Source organism: Malaya genurostris, chromosome 3 (assembly GCF_030247185.1).
Source record: "Malaya genurostris strain Urasoe2022 chromosome 3, Malgen_1.1, whole genome shotgun sequence".
In the NCBI taxonomy this organism is placed as follows: Eukaryota; Metazoa; Arthropoda; class Insecta; order Diptera; family Culicidae; genus Malaya; species Malaya genurostris.
The window spans coordinates 169982715-170008780 of NC_080572.1; the positions used below are offsets into that span (position 1 = coordinate 169982715).

The 26066-nt window shown below is 37.6% G+C and overlaps 1 protein-coding gene across 1 annotated transcript; it reads right to left on the reverse strand.

Annotated features, from left to right (window-relative positions):
* Positions 1-17148: 17148 nt before the first annotated feature.
* Positions 17149-24843, reverse strand: LOC131435189 (POU domain protein CF1A). Its single transcript, XM_058602827.1, is given in 1 exon segment — positions 17149-24843. A coding segment is annotated over 1 exon segment (1599 nt). The 5' UTR covers positions 23424-24843; the 3' UTR covers positions 17149-21824.
* Between the last annotated feature and the right edge of the window lie 1223 nt (positions 24844-26066).

The following is a 26066-nucleotide window of genomic DNA, read 5'->3' on the forward strand; positions in this document are numbered from 1 at the left end:
TTCTTTCCCTTCAACGACAGTGCGGGAAACTGCTTTTGCGTTTTGCAACTATGACCGTTTTCCTGAAATTGTAAATTGCCCCTTAAGACGATTTATTCCTTACATTGCACTATATCGTACCTATGCAATACAGAGGTCCCTAGACATGTTTGCATATAGATGAATCTCGGAACAACAAGACTTGTTATTCACTAGCATCTTTTAAAATTTTAATCTTACTTTTTCAACTTTGTCACAAAAAAAGCCTTTTTGCATACTTTGTTTTTTTTTCTCAAATTGATCTTGACTGTAATTGAAGAAACTATTTATATCGGCCTTATTAAAAAAAAGTTGTAATTTAAGATCATTCTACAAAATAACATTTTTTTTAATTTGAATGAAATTTTACCTCAAGGTTGGTAATTATGGTTCCTACGAATGTTCATTATGCTCATACAATGTAAGATATGCTATTATAAGAGAAAAAATTTCATAAGTAAAACCGATTTATTCACCCTTATTCTGAATAACGTCGTATCGTTTTTTCCCTCGTATTTCATTTGTATTCCCAATAACGCTAGCAAAATCAAAGGTAGCTATGATTCGATCGAACCACATTCGATCGAAAAATCAATACGTCGTTATTCAGAATAAGGGCGATTATTCAAACTGGTCTATTTATCGAAAGCTAAAATTCCTAAAATTTAAAATTTCACACACAATAATTTCGAATTTCGCACGTTTATATATCCAAAGCAAAGCAAAATCTTGGTATTTCATTCCTGTTGTGGCATTCAACTTTCTGTTTCAACAGACTACGCAGCAAATTCATAGTTTACAGAACCATTGCATACATAGTTTACAGAACCATCCTACTGACACTAAGAATTTTTCCAGGTCAATTTTGCTCAATTCAACTTCAATTTAGTCCAATTCAACCCGGCTTATACAGAAATTTCGGATACCTGCATTAATAATTTGAGATGCGCCAGACAATTAAATGTGGAGTCCAAAACGCGTTGACCGTAAACGCAAAGAAACCCGATAACACGTTACAACAAATGACCTCCTCTTGAGAAAACTTCCTCGACGGCGAAAGTGTGCAGGCCCGAGAATGCCGAAGTCAGTTGACCGAGACTCTTCATCCGTAATAAAATATAACAGGTTGATAACCGTAACGAATGCCAGGTTTTTTTTATAGTTGTAAGGAAAAGACGAATAAAACCGATTTAATTGGTAATTAATTTATTTACTGTTGTTTTTAGTAGTATCAGATCGGTCAATACAGTATATTTGCAGGCGGCAATGACACAGGAAACGATGTATATCTCCTTTGGTGTGGAAGAGGTAAGGAACGGTACAACCTAAACGAATTAAAAATTAGACCAACAGAAAATTCAGCATTAGTACGCTCTATATCTGAGTATTTACTTTCTTTATTTTTCACATCAAAGGAAATACGAAAAATTATCAATTTGGATTCTCACGACGTTCTAAAAGCTAAGCTCAACAAAACATTAAGCAAAGACTTGATGAATAACAAGTCGAATTTAAGAAAGTTCTGGATGAAACTAATATAAACCTTTTCTAAAATTTCTTCTTACCCTGTTTCATTAACTTGTTTAGCGAATAGATCAGTTGGTTGTTTTCGATTTGTTAAACTAGCTTACCAATGCCAGACTTTAAAGTGACATTGAAATCCAAAATGCCAACATCCAAGCAAACAATGAAATAGAATTCTCAAAAATCCTGAGTCATGGATATTTCTGGACCTAATGTGACGTTCATTCACTGTAGTTTTTTCAACGTGTCGAGGTTTTTTACTAAGGAAAGTGGGGGTGCGCCCGCTTTGCTTCACTAAATAATCTTTTTCCAATTCAATTTATTCTTATATTTCGGATTTTCAACAAAAAAAATGTGCAGTTATTTGGAAAATCCATTGTGGTCTGCATCTAGGCTAGCTAAACAGCTGAAATTGCCCAGAAATACCGTATGGCGCGTTATCAAACGGTATAAGGAAACATTGACGACGATTGGGAAGCCTCAAGCCAATCGTCGGAGTGGAACTGTCGACCGGAAACTGCGTGGTAAGATTTTGAAGACGATTAAAAGGAATCCCAATCTGTCGGACCGTGATTTGGCTAGAAATCCGGTGCTGCCCATAGTACCGTGAGGATAACTCGACTCCGGGAAGGAATCAAGTCGTATCGAGCTAGCAAACAGCCAAGTCGTGCTCGGAAACTATATGACCAGGTGCTGACCAAGTTCGACGGGTGTCTTCTGATGGACGTCCTGTGTCCCAGGTCAAAAATTTTACTTGGCAACGGCTCGGGGGGATGTTTCAGCCAAATTTAAATTTGTTTTTGCCGACAAATTTGCAAGAAAATTTATGATTTCGCAGGGCATTTGCAGCAGTGGAAAAAAAACGAAAGTTTTCGTTACAAATAAGACAATGACATCGGAACTATACCAAAAAGAGTGTCTCCAAAAACGATTTTTTTCTTAAAAGTTTGAAGAAAACGCTACATGTGTATAAAAAAAGATCTTGAATACAATAATAAATAACTCAAATGCAGGCAATTGTCTTTGTTCCAATTCTATCTGAAGCAAGCTTTAGCACTAAAGAAATAATTGACTTCAAACCATCGGAAATATTTGCCTACTATATTTTCCTAAACTAGGAAGACAAGAAAGGCGAGTTTGAACAAAAATGTAATAATGATTGAGTATATGTTAATAAAGCACAGTATTGGGGTAAGCCCGATACTCTCTTTATGAGGTCAGAATCAGAACTAATTGGCTCAAGTGGCACGTTACCCTCATATAGAAAGGTTATGCAATCACTTGAAAAACCTACTAATGAAAATTGGCCAAGTTCCATATACCATTCGACTCAGTTCATCGAGCTGAGCAATTTGTGTGTGTGTGTGTGGATTTCTAGGAAATGCCTGAACCGATTTTGACAAACTTAGATTCAAATGAAAGGTCTCACGATCCCATACGAATTCCTGAATTTTATCCGGATCCGATTTCCGGTTCCGGAGTTATAGGGTGAAGTGTGTAAAACATTGTACATCATCACTTAAACCGGTGAAACAAAAACCGTAAAAAAATTACTAAACTGGTCTCAAAACTACACAAATCGATAGCCATTATCAGTAGACAACTGAACAAACCGATTCTTACTATCCTGGTTTCCGATCTGCGGTTCCGGATGTACCGGAAATAGTGGTCATATATTCCAAAATAGATCTCACTCACTTTTCTCAGCGATGGTTTGACCGATTTCCACAAACTTAAATTCAAATGAAATTTCTCACGATCCCATACGGAATTCCTGAATTTCATCCGGATCCGACTTCCGGTTCCGGAGTTTTAGGGTAAAGTGTGTTAAATATTGTACACCGTCACTTATACTGAACTGAAACAACAACCGTAAAAAATTTCTTAACTGGACTCAAAACCGTTATTCCTAATCTTAGGGTCAAATGAAAGGTCTCATGGTCCTACCAAAAATTACTGCATATTTTTAGATACAACCAAAATTTAAATCGTCGTTTAGAGTACGATGGTAAATTTGTCTAAAATCTTCAAAATTTGAATAAAAACTAGTAGAGTTTGTACGTCATGTTAGTTGATGGCCGTACGAACCGACTTCGATTATACCGGTTCTCAGGTTCCGGTGCTGGAAGTACATATAATAGTGAACCCACTTCGTTTTCTAATGGATGGCCTAACCTATCAGAGAACTGTTTCATTTTCCATGTTATACTAGTTAATGCACAAACAAACTCTGGGTTTCTTTCAAAAACCAAAGAGAAACATTTTGAATGGTATACCACAGTATTATATATGGAAAATTACATTACACCACTAGGTGGATTAAAATAGGTTTTTGGGTTGAATGTCTAACGTCGAAGGTTATTGATTTTACCCCCAATGGGTGGCGGTTTTATCCGCACTGATTGAAGCATCTCAATTTCAACCCAGTTTTTTTGAAGCACGCTGGTTGATAGAATAACAAACCATTTCCCCTGCCATTTACATGTGTTGTTGAAGTGTACCAATCACCCTGTATCTCCTGAACCAGAAGTCGGATCTGATTAAAAAACAAGCGGTTTTTTATGGGACCTTAAGAACTTTTATTTGAATATTAGATGGACGAATTCGGTTCAGCAATCTACTAGCAAAACGAGCGACATTATTTCAATTTCATTACATATATCATCCTTTATTTCCGGATCCAGAAGTCGGATCCAAATGAAACGCAGAAACCTTACATGAGAGCAAAGGACTGTTCATAAGAGTCTAAGTTTGTAGAAATCAGGTAAGCCATCTCAAAAAAAAATAATAAAATTATTTTTCACGCACAAATTTGCTTATCTTGACGAACATCTTCGAATGGTATAAGGGTGTAAGAAGTTGTGTTCTTCCAGCAATTATTGTTGTAAACAGTATAGATCAAGCCCGTACAAGGGATTTTCTTTCGGGAGGGGCCAGTTAACTTCACCAGTTAGCGGTCAAAAACATCAAAATGGAACTCACATTCATTTCTAAGATATTGCTTGGCCTATTTCACGAGCTTATATTCAAATAAAAGGTGTTATTATTTCATACGATATTAAATTTAATCGAAATCCAACTTCTAGATCCGGAAATACAGCGTGATGTGAGTTGATAATTTCAAATCGTCATTAGAAGTAACGATGCAACAAAAATAGAGAAATTTTCTCTTCTTGGTTCCAAACTGTTTCAATTTCAATGTTTCATTAGCTGGTTATTATATAAACTTGGCTTTAATGGTTTTCCGGTTTTTGGTTCCGGAAGTAGCGGCCAAAAATTCCAAAACAGAACAAGCATAGATTTACCTGAGATGACTAGGTCGATTTTCATGACGATAGGATGGATTTAAATAAAAGATTTTATCCGAATCCGGCTTCTGGTTCCAGAAATACAGAATTTTGTGTGCTCAAAATCTCAAACTGTTACATACGTTTATGAGCTCGCGATCGAGAATGAAACTCACGTTTTTAGCAGACAGAACTTTCATTGTGTCATTACTGAGCATTTTAAAAAAATTGGTGATTGTGCCCGAAATCAGGTTACATTTCATTACATTACAAGACTTCATAATGATGCGATAGATATTGCGAGGTGATCGGAGATAGCTTCCTTACTCCGATTCGCGGAGAACGAAAAACATCTTCTAAATTTGTAGTTTATATTAGTTACTGACCACACAAACTTACTTTGGCTATACTGACTGGTTTCAGGTTCCGGTAGTAGCGGTCTAAAATTCCAAAACGAAACTCTCATCAATTCCTCAGAGATGATTTGAGGTTTGGGAACAAATAAGAGTTCTTGGAAGCTAAATCAGATGAACAAGGTGGATTTTTCCAAACCATTTAGCCTTCTTTAAGGCACTCGTGTCGATTTCACTCCATTGTCGGGTGATCATTCTTTTCTCTGGTGTATAACATGTATTCGAAGTGGGCTTGCGTTCATCTTTTTATGATCAACCAGTACAATTTTATGTATTATCATTGTCGTTTTTTTGTCCTCGATTTCATGTAGTTAAAACCACTATGTTACGGCGCAATCTACAGGATCAACAGCCCTATAACATTCATGAAACTTTATTTGTTTACAGTTTTGATTTCGGGAGCGGCCAGGGCCAGCATAAGAGCGTGATCATTGAATTGAGGAAAGTTGTATAAAACTATTACCTGAGTATAGCGCAACCGTCTTTTTGGGGGAATTGGTGTATTTTTAAATATAAGTTCCTTCAGTAGCACCATTTTTTCGTAGGATCATTCTGCTCTTCATATTTGGGTGTTATTAGGTAGCTTCTCAAGGTGCCAATGAGTTTTCATTATTCAATTTTCATTATATCTACCAAAAACATGAAACAATAATCTTCTTAACATTACGAAAAAATCAATTGATACATGTAGAGACATTTTAACAACATTTTCCTTACATGACATCATCGATGCATCATGAAAGATGTCAGCGGTTAGTCTAATTCAGTAACTCTTTAAATAATTTTTCAAATTTAGTGCTGCTTACGCTTTAAGTCAATTGTCTCATGTTCACCTCATAATGCTGTTGACTTTTGAAATAAATACTATCGTAGGTATTTAACTGTGAATCAGCTCTTAGCTAACAAACTTTTGTCTCTTCAGTGAATAAAAGAAACATAGCCCAAAATAATCCTTACATCTTTAATATATCTATACTCAATCTAAAATAAAAACCCAAGTCTTAAAAAGAGCAAATCAAAACACCCACGCGTAATGACTGCCATCCCAAACGATACACTACCAATGCAAATCGAGATTCTGGATTGAAAAAAATGTTGGGCTTAACTGAACAACATATGATTGTGTTATTAATCTTCATATCCAAAGCGTAGTCCCAACACATACACAAATATTATACTTGATTTGAATCCTTGCCGAGATCCTCCTGCAAGCATTTTCCACGAACGCTACAAAATCGTTACGTCAATTCCTCACTTGTACACTTGTACAGTCGATAAAATACCTACTACACCTTCGACCATCGGCAGTTCGATGATGTGTACCACGTCGTTTTCGCGATTCAAGAGATTTCTGTGTTAATTTCAAGTGAAAACTGCTACCAGCAGAATTGTTTTGCCCTTCAGCCAACCCTGCTAGGGTACTTCCACCAGGCATGGATTGGAAAGAATGAATTTAACATGATACCATTCCTCAGCCTGTCTTACTTGCTCGCCTACCTGGAGCACACAGATCAGGGATGCGGACACAACGACAACAAGGGTGAGGTTCGAGTGAGAGATTTTTAAACTGCGATTAAGATGTTTCTGCTTCTTGCCAGACGGTTTAATAAAAATGATATAAAATAAAATTTTAAACAGAAATGTTCGTTTTTTTTTTGTTTTCCAACGCCAGGCGAAAAAAGTAACTTTCAAACAGGAACGTGTTAGGAAGTGTCTGTCCTGATAGCGCCCATCTTGTCAGTGGTAGACATAGTTTCAACTTTATCGTATCTTGCCGATCATTATCCAATTTTATCGCAAAATGTTTGTAATTTATCAAATAATTGCCCGACCGCAACTCACCTCCCTTCACGCTTTAGCCAAGCCAATCATCTAATGAATAAATGATCGTCTCAATTATCTTAAAGCCGAACCGCACTACTGACTGCGGAATTAGTCTAATTATCCGGCTTGGGCTGGTGATGATTCAGGGGACAAGTAGAATGCAGTAGTATTAGAGCTGAAGCCGCCGCCGGGTGCATGGTTCGGGACGAAGCGGCGTATAATTTTCCGCGTGAACCGATAGTAATTGACAAATGCGCAGATAATTTACGTTCGTTATTCGGCTCGGATTAACACCGGACACGAAGCGTGCTACTTGATGATCAAAACAAGTTAACACTTAATTTAGACTATTTTGTACAGGCTGATTTTGTGCAGTATGCTACATTATAAAATGCATCAGAAATTCCTTTACCTTCGGCCTTTGTTCTGGGTATGTTGGCTACTATCCAGTTTTGATTTTGACCGCATTGCGCCTTTGGTATACGTTCCGAACCTTTGGTATTTATATATAAAATATGTATTATTCCTCCTCTTTCTCATATTCAAGGATGGCTTTTATCGTATCAAAGAACGCACAGTCGCAACTCTTCACACGATTCAATAAGTGCCATCAAAGAGAGACGGATATCATCGCAGCAACAAAAAACCGACATGGTTCATTTAACATAGAATAGACACCAGTGCGAGAGCGAATTTCTCTCGATGACATGTCTGAGAATCAAAGGTTAGCTCGCTGCAGTGGGGATTTTCTCTGAAGCAACAAACGGTCACTTATTCTCGTTTCGCGATCCGATTCTGTATGGGCAGTGGATAATTGTGATAGAATCATTTTACTATTGCGGCTTATTATAACTATGTGCATATAATCTTTGTATAAGATTTTGAAATATTGCAATCTAGTATGATCTATCATCGATTCGATTTTCTGCGATAATTGACAACTTGTGATTCGCTCTTGGTAAACTCCACACAGCACCAATCATTATCAGACTGTAATTTTTTTTAAGTGCCTTGAAATACTCAGAGTATGAAGTGGAGCAAAGAAATGTAGAAAAATTGTCTCGCGGTTCATGCATTGAGAAACTCGAGTTCGTGTAGCATCTTCCACCAGATTGAAAATGTTGTATACATTATAGATAAAAATCGAGCAGCTTCTCTCAAATTTTCGGCAATAACCAATAACCGCAAACTTTGTTCTGGCATTAACTAGTATAACCTACATGCTGATAAATCTTGTTGTTCCGGAGCCGGAAGCCAGATCTGGATAATATTCAGTAGCAGCAAAAATGTCTTTCACTTAGGCCTAAGTTTCTGAAATCGGTTGATTCACCCCCGGGGGAAAATGAGTGAGAACCGAGTGAGAAAGTTTTTGACCACTAACTGATCTAATAAAAATAATTTTCATTGAATCAAAATAGACAAAAATGACGAGAAATAAATGTCACTGTCAGCATCGCCTGCAAATTATGAGAACGAGAGCCATGTCCAGTCAACGACATAAGTGGAAGAGTAGTTTCAAAATTGTCCTCTTTTTTTCATTTACCCATCAGTCATTTTCGGTTCTCAGTGCAAATTGTATACTGTGCAGAAGCTTCGAGAATCGATGATGACAGAAAAAGGAACACGAAGATTCTGCTCGTATTTAAAGTATTTTTAGTTTCCAAAGAGGTTTTGAAGGTGTAATTACTTCAATTTATCATATTTCAGACATTATAAAGAGTGTCACAAATTATCAATAAAACAATGGAAGAATGAGAATTGAAATTCGACTGATTCTTCCTGTAGACGGTATTTTGGTTTTTCCTTGTCGTAGGAGAACGAGTGGTGTTTGCATTGATACTCTCTTTTGTTTCAATGAAAGACGAGAATGCTTAGTCTCTCTTCGTTTACCCTTATCTTACCTCGGTTTTAAACGATGCTTTCTAAACCAGAAACCGGTTTAGCCGAAATAAATATATTTGACATCAACTCACAATATTAATTGGAATAGTTTTGAGACCAGTTTTCAAAATTTCGTGCCTATTTTCGCCGTCACTCATATGACGGTTTGAAATTTTTAACACTTATCAACCTGTAGCTCCAGTACCGGAAGACGGATCTGGATAATATTTGGTATCAATTGATAAGACCACAAGACCTTTTATTTAAATCTTACTTTGTTAGAATCGACTATGCCGGATGAAAACGAAAACCGGAGCCAGTTAAAAGAATGGGTCCTTGTAACATAGTCACTTGTAGAAAAATACACAATCCAAAACTAAAAACTTCCGATTCACGCAATATGAAGAAATAAGCGTTCGAAAACTCAAGCCTAAATTCAAAATTACGATGTCTAACTGGTCCAATATAGATTTACTTCCACTGTTACCTGTTTCCAACTCCAGTTCCGGGAATAGCGGAAACAGTGAAAAAACGTATATTATAGAACCTACATCAAATTTCTCACATTAACGACAATGAGATAGGCATCATTACACCACTATGTGGATTGAAACAGGTTTGTTTTTGCGTCATAAACTGTTCTGCATGATATCGAGAAAATATTGTTTGCATGATAGTTAATATTTTACTGATACTATCAGCTAAACACAATATTACACAACATTAGCGTGTTAACGATGCTTATAACAACATAACTGAATTGAATGTTATAAGGGTTGTAAATATCTACTTGTAATGTCACGATTTAACATTAGTAGTTGTTCCTGTTTCAATTAATATTTCGTTGAGGAAAACAACATCCGCATTACTAAGCACCATTGTGTTAAAGAGTAATACTTTGCACAATAATGCGTAAATATGAAAACGCAAAATGTCTGTGTGTGTAAGTCCTAGTTCCTGGGCACACGATGCTCCCGAAATTCAAATTCCCGAAACAATTATTACATAAGGGTTGTTTTCCACAACGTAAATGTGCACACTTGAAACTTCATTTTGGTCTAGGCGAATCGATTCACACGGCACATTATCTTGATCATTTTATTCAGACAAAGACTTGATCCGGTTTCACATTTTATATGAAAACCTATCATTCTAAATCTTGTTTGGAGGGCGAACATAACGTAATGCATTCCTAGAAAAACGTGTTTTAATCCACCTAGTGGTGTAATGATGCCTTTCTCATATGTATAACTGTGGTAGTATCCAAAATAATTTTTATCGATTCTTGAAAGAAAAACCGGAATCCATTTGTTCGGCCGTATATGCGACTATAAGACCATTCATTTGAATCTAAGTTTGATTCAAATGTTTTGTGAAGAACTATAAGACTATTTGACACTTAGTTTGTAAAAATCGGGAAAAGTTAGTACACATCTCTGGTAAAAGTTAGTACACATAAGTTCAATCTTTTGCATATTTTATCCCATAACACCGGAGCCAAAAATTGGATTCAAACAAAATTGAGGAATTTTGTAACGGGCCATAAGACCTTTCTTTTTGAATCTAAATTTGTGGAAATAGGCACGGGCCACTCCAAGAAAAGTTAGTGCAAAAAAACGTTACATACACACATACGCACTTTCACACACAGATATTTTGCGTACTCGACGAACTGAGTCGAATGGTATATGACACTCGGCCATCCGGGCCCCGGTTTTAAATGTCAGTTCTCATAGTGATTGCAAAACCTTTCTATATGAGAAAGGCAAAAATGAAACTTACACGTAACGTAAATCCAAGTCTGTCGTATTTTCTTTTGTAATGATAGTTTGAATCTATTAACAGATTACATTTATAAGTATGCAAAAATATAATGTTTTGTCTGTTTCATTCTAAAATTCAACTGAATTAGCTGAAAAGCTGATGACATGATTCTCTTTTACTTGCTTTGGATAGTTAATTCAAGTAAATTATGACGTTCCATTGACCCGCATCTATCGTGTCGCGAATTCACATGATTGTGTGGCTAAGATCTACTTGCCCCATGAAAAAAAAATCCATATGACGTGAATCAGAGAATGATGACTTGAGAAAGGCAACAATGAAACTTACACGCAACATCAACTGACATTCAAATTTGAATTTTATATCTGTTTTGAAGTCAACTTTAGTTCACTTAACTGCAAAACCAATCACATTACATGTTTTAACAACTTTTTGGTTTGTGAATTTAGATCGATTGGCACATTGTCACAAAGTTGAATTACCAGTAGCGAAATCTGACAATGAAAAATGGAACCAGAAAAAGGATGATTCTTTCGAAAATTTTCATACCGGCAGTAGTGATTTGCAACATTTTTATCATTTATTCAACAATACAAATAGATATCAGCAATAAAAGTACACTCGGAGTAGAAGAAAATCGATTTCAAAGTAATCACTACTACTTTTTTTAGTGTAAACTACGATTAAACATGGAAAATGATCATAAATGTGTGAAATTGGGTAAGGTTAGGTATAATGTTGATTTCTCGAGTACTAGAATATATAGCAATCTAGTACTATATATTTTGGATACTTTATTTGTTATTTCCAGGCATTTGAAAAATGGTATTACACCAAGTTTAATGCTCTATTCTGAATAAATGATAGATTTCTCACAATGAATTAAGATCAACATTACCATCTCAGAATAAAAACTTTTTCTTCAACCTCTGCTATAATTTTTCTAATCAATTTACCCGTTTTTATAAGAAATCGTTTAAAAGTGGAGTCATTAAAAATTTTCCTACCGATTTGACAGCTCTTGCTGAAAGCATCATCTCTAAACAAGCAGCACCTCTAAATTTCAGTTTTGCGACAATGTACCTATTGCGACGGTGCTTTTAATACATTACACAATAATTTATGTGGCTGACACACAGATGGCGCTATCATTGTCATATCCATATGACGATTATGAAGTACCAACTTTCAAAAGACTATGTGTGAGCACGTTGACTCGTGTTAGTTCGGTGAAAATTTGAGTATTTTGCGAGTAAGAAAGAATTTTCATCCGTACTTTGGCGACTCGACGTAACCACACAACGAGATTTTCGCATGTAATCCAGTGAAAAGAAAGTCCATATATAGGCAATATAGACTAAGTTGATGTGCCATCAAATAGCGTCATCTCAAATGAGGTGATGCGAACCAGAAGGAAGAAGAAGAAGTGATTTATCACATTTTGATTAGTCAGAAAAAAGTGACAGCAATTTGAGAGAAGCTACTTTTTCTATTTTCAAAACAATAGATTAAAAAATAATCGTGTGTTAATTTATAATCGCTTCTTGATGAGAAAAAAAATTATACATGCTCAGCAATAGCTTCGAAAACGTTATGCAGACTCTGCTTCCTTGGAAAGACCAGTGGCGACTCGTGACAAAATTTACGGATTGTGCACTACTTTTGTGGTATGATATCAGATGTTACAATTCACTGTAAGTGAAAATTAAAGATTGAGGAATGGATATTCGCTCGTGGATTTGAAAACAACTAAATAACGATTTACTTTTGAATGGGATTTTTTTATTAAACCTATTTCGTATCAAGAATACAATAAGAGAATTCGGTTCTCTCCGTCGAACAAATTTGTCAATAACTGGGACAGCAATTATTTTTAAAGTGCCATAAGCATAAGCCACTGCTACCTCTTCTGAAGATGTGCATACAAGTTCTCAAAGAGCCAATTGTGACAGAGAGAACAACAAATCTCAGAGCTGAGCTGAGTAGTTCCTTTTCTTCTGGAATCTGTGCAGTAACTCATGTGCACGGAAAAGACAGTAACACAGCGATAAGAGATATTTGAAATTTTAAATTGGATGTATATGAGATCTGTGTAAATACACGCAATTTCGGTGAATAAATAGAGAATCTAAAAAATAAGTGATTTTGCAATTTGTCCAGTTGTGCAGTGCAGAAGATGCACATGAGGATGAGACGCCACTGGTGTCTATTATTCTGAGCAGTGTTGGGCCAGTTTCACAAGTAATAAATTAGATTTTTTGCATCTATATGTAACAATGGATGATCCTTGGATCCATCACATCATTCCGAAATCAAAACAATTATCATCTGAGTGGACTACAACCAGTTTTATGGCAGGTACGTGGATAATCTTAACCGATTATCTTGACAAAGTACACACAATCAAAAGCAAATACCACATAGGGTTTTTAGATTGTTTGAATGCAAAAATCAAAGAAAAACGACCTAATGTGTCGAAGAAAACCCCACTGTTTCATCAAGACAATCAACCGATTCACAAGTCGATGGCAACGATGGTTAAATTGAATGAATTACGCTTCGCATTGCTTCCTCATCTACCGTTTAGTTCAAATGTGGTCTCCAATGACTACTGACTATTCGTTGATCTCAAACTACTGTTCATCGGTAAGAAATTCAAGCGTTGGAATGATTGTATTGCTCTTGAAGGAGATTACATTGATGAATAAAAGCGATTTTTGTGGAAAAAAGTGTTGTTCTTAATTAGTCACACGACTTATTGAGTGATGTGCATCTATCGAAACATAAATTAACATGATTTTTTCGTGCTGAGAAGGATTCGATTTGCAAAATCAGCACGTAAGTTCAAAAAGTTTTTTTTAACACGTAACTCAAGTTTCCATAATATTAAACCATTTATAATCGAAATAATTAAAACAAAGGTTCTATGTATTTATATCTAGGGAATTGATTGAAAACGACGATATTATTTTCTTTTGGATTGTCTAATGCTCTAGTGGTCGTACGTTATTTTATTCGTTTCACAAAGTTTACGTAGAAACTTACTCATAATTTTAACCCAGTATGATTAGCTCATCAAACCCAAAAAGTATCTGTATCAGCCATAACTGCTCAACAGTAGAAAGCAGTGAACTTACAGGAAAAAACTTAAACTTTTTAAAACCGACAAAATATCAGCGGCCGACGAACTATTTTTGGAGATATTGGATAAAACTCCCAAAATATGCCACTTTGGTCAATCCACTTTAAAGTTCAACAAACAACTCTCAATCGAAATAGACAAACCAAATGTTTCGGAAGTATTGGCAATAGTGATCAAAAACTGCAAAAAGGATCTTACTCACTTAGATTAATATGGAATAAACTTCCCTATTTCTATTCAATGAACAGTTCAAAAATTAAGCAAAATAAAATACATCCACGTCAACTCTGTAACTTTTCAATTTAATAATCAAAATTGTGGTTACAATGGAACTAGTACAGCTCTCCATCTAACTAGGTGCCATTTTTCATGACCCCGTCGTCGTTTGTGCAGGAATCCGTTTGTTCTTTTTTCGGCAATTTTGAGACATTTAGGGTTTTGTACAGTAATATTGTAGCGCGAACCAATTATCATCCAAATTCCAAAAACATTGTACCGCTGGAAAGAGCATTAGAAACCCTAAAAAACGGTATGATGGTTTCCAGTGGTCTCTAATTTCTGTCAGTGTAAATCGTGATTGTTCTCGGAAACATCCATTGGAGTGGGCTGGCCGAGTTTTGTGCGAGGTTGGTTGGCCGAGTTGTAGGGGAAGATGGGGTAAAACGTACCCCCGAGGCATAATGCACCTTTTGCTTTTCTCAAAAGATACCAATTTTTTTCACTGAAATTTTAATGAAACTGAAAGTCCGACATAACAGAAGACTACTATAAAATTTTGGTAGCGATGGTTCAATCATATCTGAAAAAATAAAAAAAAAAACAATTATGTCTCTGTTATAAGTAATTTTTGATGATCGTTCCATAGTAATTTTCTAGGGCGAGGAAGACGATTTTAATCATGTAACCAGTGAACTTCTTTGCCAATCATTCGAGTTTCTAACATTAGTTCTAATACAGATGATGTATTGCAATTTTATAGATAAATCGTCAAATATATCGTCTCATATTTTTGGGGGTAAAACGACCCGAATTGTGTGAGGAAAAATGCTCAAGAATTCGTTTACAAAAATTATCCATAAGTTATCAATTTAATGAATAATAGTGAACAATCTTCCACCTGGCAAATATTTCGTCAACGAAAAGTCTAAAGAGGGGACGGGTATAGCGTGATGGGTAAGTCGATGCCCTTTCACGCAGCCCACTTGGGTTCGATTCCCATTCCCGCACATAGGGTCAGAAAATTTTTCTGGCCCGAAGAGGCGAATGACCTTAAGGTTAAAACCTCTTAAAAAAAAAGTCTAAAGCTTTCTTTAAATAAGAAGAAGAAGCTTTATGAGGGTGCATATTGCCCCGTGGTTGTCATGAGCCTTAATTCGTTGTTTTGATGGATCTTTACCAGTTGTTTAAGATCATCCTGCCTCTATATTCAGATAATCGACACTTCGCGTAATTTAAAATGTATATTTTCCATGTTTCTCACGATCGGGCGTCATGCCCCGCATATATTTTAATAGACAATTTTTAAGGGTTTTGGAAAATAAGATATTTCATGTATTTAAAATATATTCAGCGAGTATTTGTACGTAGTTTTGAGAAATAATGATCACGGAAGATAGATGCATGAAACTCTTTCGTGTTATTCTCTTTAGTTAAGATATAGATACATTTCCTTAGGGGGTCGTTTTATCCCATCTACCCCTATTGGATGAAATTTCCACAATATGCCACTTTGGTCAATCCACTTTAAAGTTCAACAAACAACTCTTAATCGAAATAGACGAACCAGAGAAAATTCGTTACATCAATAAATAGGTGTTTTAATAGTCTTTACAATATTTTTTTCTGTCTGTAGCAATCTCTAATAAACAATAATAACTACATAAAATTTCAAGATTAGGTAACTAATAGGTTTTTTTAATCCACGCACGAAATTAAGGAGTTTTACTCCTCGCTCGTTTAGCGCAGAAGGTCCCTTCAGTATCCGGCACGAAAGGAACTGTACATATCATCAATGTTGCAATGATGTGCCAATTTAGTTTGGTACATCTAACAGGGTAGAAAAAATCCAAATAAAAAGCTTAATTAGATGCACATAATAATGTCAACATTGAACCAGAAGTTTCCTATTTCAATTCCACCATTCAGTAATCATTTTAAACGTGGAAGTTTAATGAAATCCCTTGCATGAATCATTTATTAGTATGTTATAACTTTGATTCATATATTATTCACCACAAGGCCACTGAGTTGAACACCAGCCCTTCAGTAATACCCTTTATCGGGAGCTCCGTGAGTTTGACAGTACCCTATTGCCCATCGAACAAATAATTCTCAGTCGATGTATCAAAGAAGTCACCACAAACAAAAAGCAGCAACCGAGCTCGAACGATCGTTTATACTTACCACTCATTTCAACCACACATTGGCAAACTGTTGTTCCACCATCATGTCATCATGCTACCGCAACATACCGAAAAAAGCAACTCCTCACCTATCGCACGTAACGGCACGGCGGTGGGACGAACAAAAACCTTCTCCATCATCATTAAAATGGCGACAGAGTCTGAAAACATCACGACGGCCCACGATGATGGGACTACCAACGACTGCGGTGATGATGACACTTGTAGTGTGTCGCTGACAATGACAACCGCGTGGAGACACACCAATACTACCGGAACGCACTTTGTCGCTGTTATTCAGCTGCCATAAATCCATAAATTGCCGGCGGAAAAGCTACATGTTTGAATCGTTCGCGCACACACAGATGCAGCCATATGTTGTTACGTTGGTTGATGCACGGGAAAACGCGACACGGTAACCATGACTACCAGCTCCCCATCGGCACCCACCGAAGCCGACCTCATCCCACCGGAAGTCTTGCAATACCACCGACGGCACGGAAGAGCCATGCAGGACACAATGGCAGGATACAAAACACAGCATCCCGTCAGTGAAATAACGACGCCACGGTGGGATTGGATGGGTTGCCTGGGAGTGAGGATACAGGTAGCTACTCAACACAAACGCTCTCTTCCGTTCTCTGCGACTTCAGCTATTACTGCTTGGTTTAGCTGTGTTAGTGCCATTTGGGGCCGTTTTCGCGAATTGTGTGTAAAGAAATGTAGTACAAAAAAGGGAGGAAAATCTATTACCGCCGCCGTTAGAACCAATACCGACAGCCGAAAAAATGCACAGATGGGAACGTTTTAAAGGCATTCTCTTCCACGAGGTTTTGTTTCGAAATGAGTGAAATCAAAGAAAAACTGATCGCTTTTTATGTTTTCATCATAAATATTTTTAATAAAATTGGTTTTTCTTGTTGCCTTTTTGTGTATAATAATTATAATAGAATAATAATAACTCTAATAATTAATTACTTAGCTTAATCTTTCTTCTCTGTGTGTCTCCGTGTCACAATTTTTGTTTTCAATAAATCAGTAAATGTAATCTTTGCAAGAATCCAGACGATTAATCAAATTAAGAATTGAGTCCTGTCTCTGGTTAGCATTGTTTTGGACAAATTTTGCAGAATGGTTTTAGCCTTAACGTTCAAATGGAATGCTTATGATCGTTTTATATAAACTATTCGTTTTTCGATGACTTTACTTTTAATAAAGTGTTTGATTTTTTTTCCAACTCTAGTTAGTGCCAATTTTGATTAAACGAAACTAAGTTACGCATAAACACAAAAAAAAACTGTTTAGTCCAATGAACACGGCATTGAATCTTTGCTAGCAACGAAAACGGAAAACGTACTAAACGAAAACGTCTTTCTACAGGTATTTACAGTTGACAAACTCATAAATGGTTTATTATAATTTCTTTGTATTTTTTCTTCATATATTTTTCATGAATTGGTTGCTGCTCACCTCTACACTTATTACTTTCCTTTATGCAGATTCTTTCGATAATGAAGTGTTATGTACTTTTACCTTACTTACATTTGCGCATGACTTTGTGTTTTCACTTAAACCTTTATTAAGTTCAATCATGTTTCACGATTTCACAATTAACTAACCGTAGAATTATAAGCATTTTCTGTCTAAACTTTGTTGTCGTTTTCGTTCACTTTCTTTCTACACATTAAATAACAAAAATGAGATATCGCCTTTACAATCTCTTAATTCGAAACGTCTAACACATAAAAAGTTAAGTCAAGTACAGATTCTACAATCTGCCACTGAAGCAGCTTTGCCAAGCGAGCAAGATGAATGTTCGCTTCTACCAAACGTGCAACAAATGCAAAACAAACGGAATGTTTACAGACAGATGAACTAATGATTTCGAAAAGCACATGAAATGTCGAATTCTTAACTATCGCATCAACTTAGACGAATGAGAACATAGTGTTTGGCTTTACTGGCCCAATTGAGACAAACGGTTATCTGAACAAAAATCGGAACGAGTCTAAATGGAATTTTAGTTTCAATATTTTTTACCCTGTGTGTTATCATGTTTTTAAACCTATTCGTTTAGTTTATTCCTCGATCCTACGTGTACCACATAAACAAAGGGAATGACTTAGCCACTGTTTCTGTTTAGGGATTGATTGTACATATGAATGGTGTCATGTGATGCCTACTGGAAGCCAAAACTATCCACATGTGAAAAATATTCTTCGGAAGAAACGAACCAAAGGAGAAGAAAAAACGAAATAGAGTTAACCATTACCGAATAATAATTTCCGGTATTAAAAAGCTGAAAATGCATTTTACTTGTATTCATGTACTCGTGAAAAGGATAATACCGAATTTTACATGAAATCCCCAGATTTTCGATTTTCGATCGAAATTTCATAGCGCATAAACTGTCAACTGAGCTTCATAATTCAAAAAAAACCGGAATTGAATTCTGTTATTCAATGTGATCAAGGTTTTACTAAAAAGCAATAATTCACCTCATTAGAAAAAATTGAAAAATCCACTAAAATTTTGTGAAGAAAGCCAAATAAATTTATACCAGTATTAGAAATGGGTATAATTTCAAAACTTTCTCCATGATAACTTTATTCGCAATGGCCATAGAACATGAAGATCACAAAAATTTGGTATACACGTAATGGTTTATTTAGTTTCAAACTTATCACAATGACGGCTAATTTTATACGATTACTAATATTATAACTAACCGGAATAGTTTAGAAGTAAAATTTACTACTTGTGCGTTGAGTGTTCAATCGTCAACCACATAGAGCAGATATCAGTACAAGAAACTGAGCTGTTTCAATAAAACGAAATTATTTAACCCCACACAGAAAGCAAAAAAATGTATCCTACCAGAGAGGTAATGAATGAATGTAAGGTTAGAACCTCGGTATACAAAATATAGACTTTAAATGCTTCTTTTATATCAGGTTTCTATCATAGTACATAAAAGTGGGTAGCCACATTTTCACGTATCAAATTGTCACTATTCTCTCCTTTCCTGAAAACATGATGTTGAATAACAATGAACATATTTCATGAGTTTTTAACATTGATAACTTCACTTGAGAATCAATTGTTCTAAATTTTTTTGTTAGTCAAATTCTAAATGGGACAACCAGTGATTAAAGTTCAATAAAATTTTACTGGAATTACGTGCAGTAAAGACTTTTTTAAAATGGTACAAATTAAAAAAAAATACATTTGAAAGAAATAATGAGAGATTATACGAAGTTGGATCAAATAACTAGGGTAACGACACTCCCATTCATCGTATATGAAATACTATAAACCAATAGGTAGAGTAAGATCTGCTATCTTTGTTCAATGTGTTGGCTCTGAATGAAAATCGGCGCTTTCGTTCCAAATTTAATCACAGTTCGTTGAATGGATGCCGACTATCCGTCCAAAAACGTGTTTACTCTACTAATGAGATGGCTATTAATACTATTACGCTAGTTCTTACAATACTAGATAAGACTTTTTAGGACTGATCGACATCAAGTAAAAATTTTAATATTGATTGAAATTATTCCATACCATTAAGTTGACCCACACTAAAATCGTAGATCGTAGCCGCCATTGTGATAGTGTAAATCTAAATAGACCTTAACACTTGTAGCCTACTTTGTGATTATTTTGGACAGTTTAAAAGTTGTTGAAAAAAGAGTAAGATCGTCTACGATCAATTGAAGTGTTAAACAAAACTCAAGCTACTAGGATGTTGAAAACCATAGCTTGTTGGAAGAACTTATTAGCGACGGTGGATGGTGGAACAACCCAAAGAAGAGGAAATAATCGAATTTGGGTTATCAGTGACCGCTAAAGACATTACAGTTAGTACGGTTGTTTACATTTTACATTACGTTAGCATTTCACTTCATCAAAAGTATTGTGCGAATCATAATAAAGGACATTTTAACAGTAAATTTGAAGAAAAATAATCATGTGGATCGTATTTGGAATGATGGTTGAACAATTGTTTCTAGTGGAATTTTCCCCGTTTTTGTAGTACATACACAGTTTCCCTTATACAAATATTGGTATTCTAAGTTCTTGAATTGTTTCGTACACTTTTTGCAGCAGTTTTGTCATATTTTCAAATGCTTTATACAACGATGTTTGTTTTATACTTCGTCTCGCATGCTTTATTACAATTATTTCATACTTATTCAATGTCCTTCGTTTCGATTCGGTATACTGCTGTGGACACTGGTATACGATCTCCATCCTGTCTTTGTCTTCATCCCACGCCCTTAAGGAAAAACTCTCCATCGAAAACTAATTCCCCATTTCATATCATTCAATTTTTATAGACAAATCGATCGCCTTTGAGAAGGGAATTCCCGGCTTAGGCAAGCCGGGTACAGCAAAAAAAAGGTGCCGATCTAGGCAGGCGTCGAGGGGATTTCCTTGAAATGTCTCAAAAAGAAAGGCAAAAACAAACTGTCAATATTTCTGCCCCTTGTTGACCCAGCTAAGCAGGATCCATCCACCGACAAACAGATGGAAACTCCTGTTCCGACTTCTAGCAGCAGAAGGTGTGAAAGCAACGCGAGCGAAAGCAATCAACACTAATCGGCCTGCCGTCGGGGTCTCGGCTCATAAAAGGATACTACCGGAATTTCCTGAACAGGAAATTTCCCGCACGAGGCACAATAACTTTAAGCACCTACCAATACGGCGGCGAGATGATGAGAAAGAAGATAAGGTACGAAACGGGAAAGGTAGAACGAGCGATACTTCAAAAATTTACGACCGCACATTTCTAACCCGGGTTATTCCCGAAGGTTTACCGCGGCAATTTGCCACAATTTTCTGAAATCGTTTAGAACGACCAGCGTTCAACTGTGAAATGGACCACCGTCTTCGGATTCTAAGGAGGCCACATCTTGGCGTTTATACGCACCGAATTCCAGAACTATTATTAAACCGTCGCTATTTTGCCGCACAGTAAACGATTCACGGTTTTAGTAGTTCAAATAGAATACTTACAGTCGAACTCATTTTCGATGGTGACATTTTCTGTTTCCCATTATATTTTTCACATTTGTGGTTTCATGCTATATATTTACTCGTTATATATCACTAGAACTTCTCTGGTTTTGCGTTCTTGCAATTTTGCATCATTCATTTCTATCTAGCTCTTGTGTTGTTTGTTTTACTTGTATTATCTCGTATATAAATCCTACTTTTCATACTATTTTTTCCTTACACGATACTGATTATATTAATCTTATTTTAGCATTACTCCTCATATTCTTCTATGTACAGGTAAACACAGTTTTGATCGGATTTCACCAATTGTATTTAAGTCACCACTTTTTGCTTTTTTACTTTTGTTCAGCGTTTTAACTTTGAGTTAAACTATTCATTTAGAGGGCATCAAATTTATTTATATTTTACTAGCTGGTTTCTTTGTTGTTTTCGTGTGTAAGTGTTACGGGTGCGGTATTGATGTCGATCCCGCGGGATTGCCAACATGGCCCCTGTTGACTACCGTTTCGTTTGTCATTTTACTTATTCAGTTTAGATATCGTGCACCAGTTGCTGTTCCGGTTGGTCCGAACTGCAGAGTCCATTCCTGAAATATTCGCCTAGCGTGCATCTGCTGCTGCTGCTGGTGATGCCTGTGATCTATGTACATTTGCGCGGCAGCAGCCGCCGCCGATGACGAAGGTGATGCTCCCGAGGCGGCCGCTGCTGCTGCAGCCGCGTTAGAAGATGACGACGTCGACGACGGTGGTGAAGAGGTATTTGTGGTGGTCGATGCTATGCTATAGCTATTTCCGTTGTTGGAGGAGGAGATAGCGGCGGAATGTGGTTGCAGGATTCCAGGGTGGTGAATCGGTTGAAACACCGCCGGATTATTGCTGGACTCCTGGTGCTCTGATTGCTAGTGGGCCGTTAACTGATGGTGCCCTCCACCTCCCATACTCTGAGGGCTGAGCATGGGCGGACTGTGGCTGTGGCTGTGTGTACCCATCGGACTACCGTGCATGTCATGATGTGGATGATAGCCGTGTCCTCCGTGACCCATGTGACCAGGCGGCATTCCATCCATCATGTCACCACCCATCGTGTTTGGTGGTGTCATCCGTTTTTCTTTTTGCCGTCGGTTACAGAACCATACTCGGACTACTTCCTTCTCTAGTTGAAGTGAATCGGCAAGCGAAGTAATTTCCTGTGCCGATGGTTTCGGCTGTTTGTGGAAGTGTTGTTCTAAGGCTCCCTTTACCGACACCTCAATACTGGTTCGCTTTTTTCGTTTTCGACCCTGAGCGGCAATTTTGTCAATGCTAGTTGGTGAGCCTGTGGTTGAATCAGCCTCCTCGAGCCATTTTTGCAGCAATGGCTTTAGCTTGCACATATTCTTAAAACTTAACTGTAGAGCCTCGAATCGACATATCGTTGTTTGAGAGAAAACGTTGCCGTACAGAGTGCCGAGTGCTAGGCCTACGTCAGCCTGTGTAAATCCTAGCTTAATTCGTCTTTGTTTGAATTGCTTTGCGAACGCTTCCAAATCGTCGGATGTTGGAGTGTCTTCTTCGCCGGCACTCACATCCCGATCGCCTTGCAGGTGGTGGTGTGGTATATGTAGCTGAGGCGACTCACCCCGTAACGAGTGATGTAGAGGCGGTGCACTTTGGTGATGAGCAGGATGAGCAGGATGATGGAGCATACCGTTCATTGCATGGTGGTACTGTAGTGGAGATCCTCCGGTAGCGTAATGCGTTCCGGGATGCACGGGTGCATGCCAGGCATGTGGTGAAGCCATACCTTGTTGTGCTCGGGCTTGTTGCGATAAATGCATTTCCTGCTTCACGTCTGTCGCATGCGGGTGAGAGTGAGGATGATGTGAATGCAGAGCCCATGGATCTGTAGGTTGAAGGGCAGCCCACGGGTTACCACCAACACCACCCAGACCACCCGTCACCGAACCCAATCCAGCCGGGTTCGGACTAGGACTAGAGGGCACATGGTGATGACTCTGGTGGTGATGATGATGCATATACTTCATTTCGTTCGCATCAGCTGCACTCCGCGGTGAAGATGTATGGTATCCGCCGCCTAATGCCATATCCAGCTCACCGCTGGGCGATATGTACGTGGTGGCGGCCATCCCCACCGCTCTAGGGCTGTTAAGCCCTTCCACGCTGGCGGGGTAGGGCTCCAAATTGGGGCTCAGTTTTCCGGTATTATAGAAAATGGTTCACTAGCATAACACACCTTAGCACCGATGAAATTGTATTCCTTCCTTGTCAGGTGACGTTGTTTGTCCTAATTTGCTTTCAAGTTTCACTCCGAAACTCCGTTCGGCTGATCAGCCTTAGCAGACTGTCGACTGTCGATCTCACAAGATTCACAAAAAAATGTTGATCACGTCAAAGTAATCAAATCAGAGACTTGTTTTCTCTATCAGCCTCTGCTAACTTCCACTCAACACCCTGTATGCCACTCTCCAGCCTATCATATGCCTACCGAATATCGATAATTCAATCCTCCAGTACAGCTAGAATCAATCAATCATCTCTCAGTTTGTTTGCTCTTCGCTAATATCTTCTCTATTCTTCTCTCTAATTCTTTTGGATTGTTTTACTGGCGCTGGAATTTTTACTGTATTTTCGTTTTCTTATTTATCTTCAAACTTTACTTGTTCACTATGTACGGATGCTGCCACGAAAACTTTTGCTATTGTTGTTTGTTTCGGTTGCCGCTGCTACTGCGTCCCGTGTGTATACAAATTATGTAAATTTGTATTTCTTCATTCAAGATTATTCAAATTAATTGTGGCATTTATTCGGGCTCCTTCATTTGTTCCTCCAAGACCCACAAAGAATTTTGCCGACCGACAAAAAAGACCAAAACATAAACACACTCATGCACATGTGCACTCTTCTGCATGTATCACTTGCTACTCTTGTTTTCTTTTTTAGTGATATCGGAAGTTCCCGAAACCTCACTTGCTGCTACAACAGTTCATTGGTGTTTGCGATCAGTTACTCGGGTACAACGATTGTATCAACTCCGTCACAGATCGAATGCACGTCTTTCATTTGCGTTTTCTATCGATCCCACAACAGTGCACATTTTCGGGTTCTCGAACACTTTTTCCATAAAATGTTGCTACTTTCTGTTATCACTTATGCGAATATTCACCAATCTTTTGATTCAGACTTTCTTGAGTTTCACTGGCCACTGGTTTGTTTTGCTTATGCGAGAAGCAAATTCGCATACACGAGCGACTTCTGGATTCTTTCCATAAACGCACGATTCATCAAACGATTCTTCTAAATTGTTTTACGGTCGCCGAAAACAGATTTCTCGTCTGCTACGTCGTTCGCCGTACTGTCATCGCGGGATTCAAATCGAAGCAAACGCTCTCCGAACTCTCAAGGTGGAAAGAATCGTTGTGTAAAATAAAAAAAAATTAATAAATATACACGCACAATCGAGACATATACGTGCAAACGCTCCGAATCATAGAAGTTGACTAAACAATATATTCAACTATTCACCGCACTCGATGTGGTGCCCGTGTCTCACTCGATCATTTTTGCTGTCGCTCTTTCCACACGCTCGAACACAATGATGGCAAACGACGCACACACAACGATAAGGCGACGTCTGCTGAAACGAACCGCTTCATGCACTGACATAATAACATTATTGAACACCCTAACTCACCACACAAATACGCGCGCGATCGCAAATTTACCATACAGTTATCTTAATTTCACCTTAGCTGATTTTCCTCTCTTCATTGGTATACATCTATATCAACACCTCTTAACCGCAATTTGGCTCCGCCTTTTTTATATCCGTACTCTTCGAAGCAGCATTGACAAACGTGAACGAGAAATAGATGGCATCTGTCTGTCTTCCGCTCTCTTTCTTACCCACCACCGTGTCACGCAACTTCTCCTCCTCAGATACTAATTCACCACTCCGTTCTGTCATCCATATTTCAATACACTCAAACCATTATGCTCTGTTTTATTCTTTTGTCGTGTTGTCCTTCTCACTCGATATTCACCACCAATCAACACACTCTACCTCTCTCGACCGCACAAACGGTATAGATGTGGATATGCGGACTGTTTGCTCAATGCTTTTTCTTCTCGGTGTTTTTCTGCGCTGTACTGTGCGAAGAGGGTGGTGAAATGCAGAGAAGAAGAGGAACAAAAGAAACAGTACATGCGTACAATGTTTTTACACCTACTATGGTAGCACACAGCCAACCCAAGAGAGTCGCTCGTCCATCCGACGTCCGTCAGCGCGATTCAAGGGGTTCTCGCGGCCGCAGTGTTTCATTTTGCTCAACCTGCTCCGTGCTGTGCTGTCTCAACGGAACGAACGACCCGAGTGCGGATGGAAAAGTATGCGACTGCTTCCAGCCGAAAAGGTTTGCTTCGCCGGCAATTGCATCGATTTATGGTGAACGAAAAATTTTTCAGGACTCCGCAGGATGTCGTGGGGTGAAATTTTAGGAAAATCATTCGGATAGCACAGAAGTTACCTGCAGGTGAGAAATTTCGTCCGAATAGTGTGACTGTGCACCGGTGAAAATAAGTCTCAATTTGTGTTCGCTGCTGAATCAGAAATTCAAACGAAAGTGATACGTACAAACCGTTCTTGATTTTGTGTGCCGTTCAAATTTACCTTGTTTGTCAGGTCAAATAACATTTCGAACGTTCAAATATATTATATCTAATCTAATCAAATGCAGGAGAACTGGGAGTGCGGGAATGAGTGTGCTTACCAA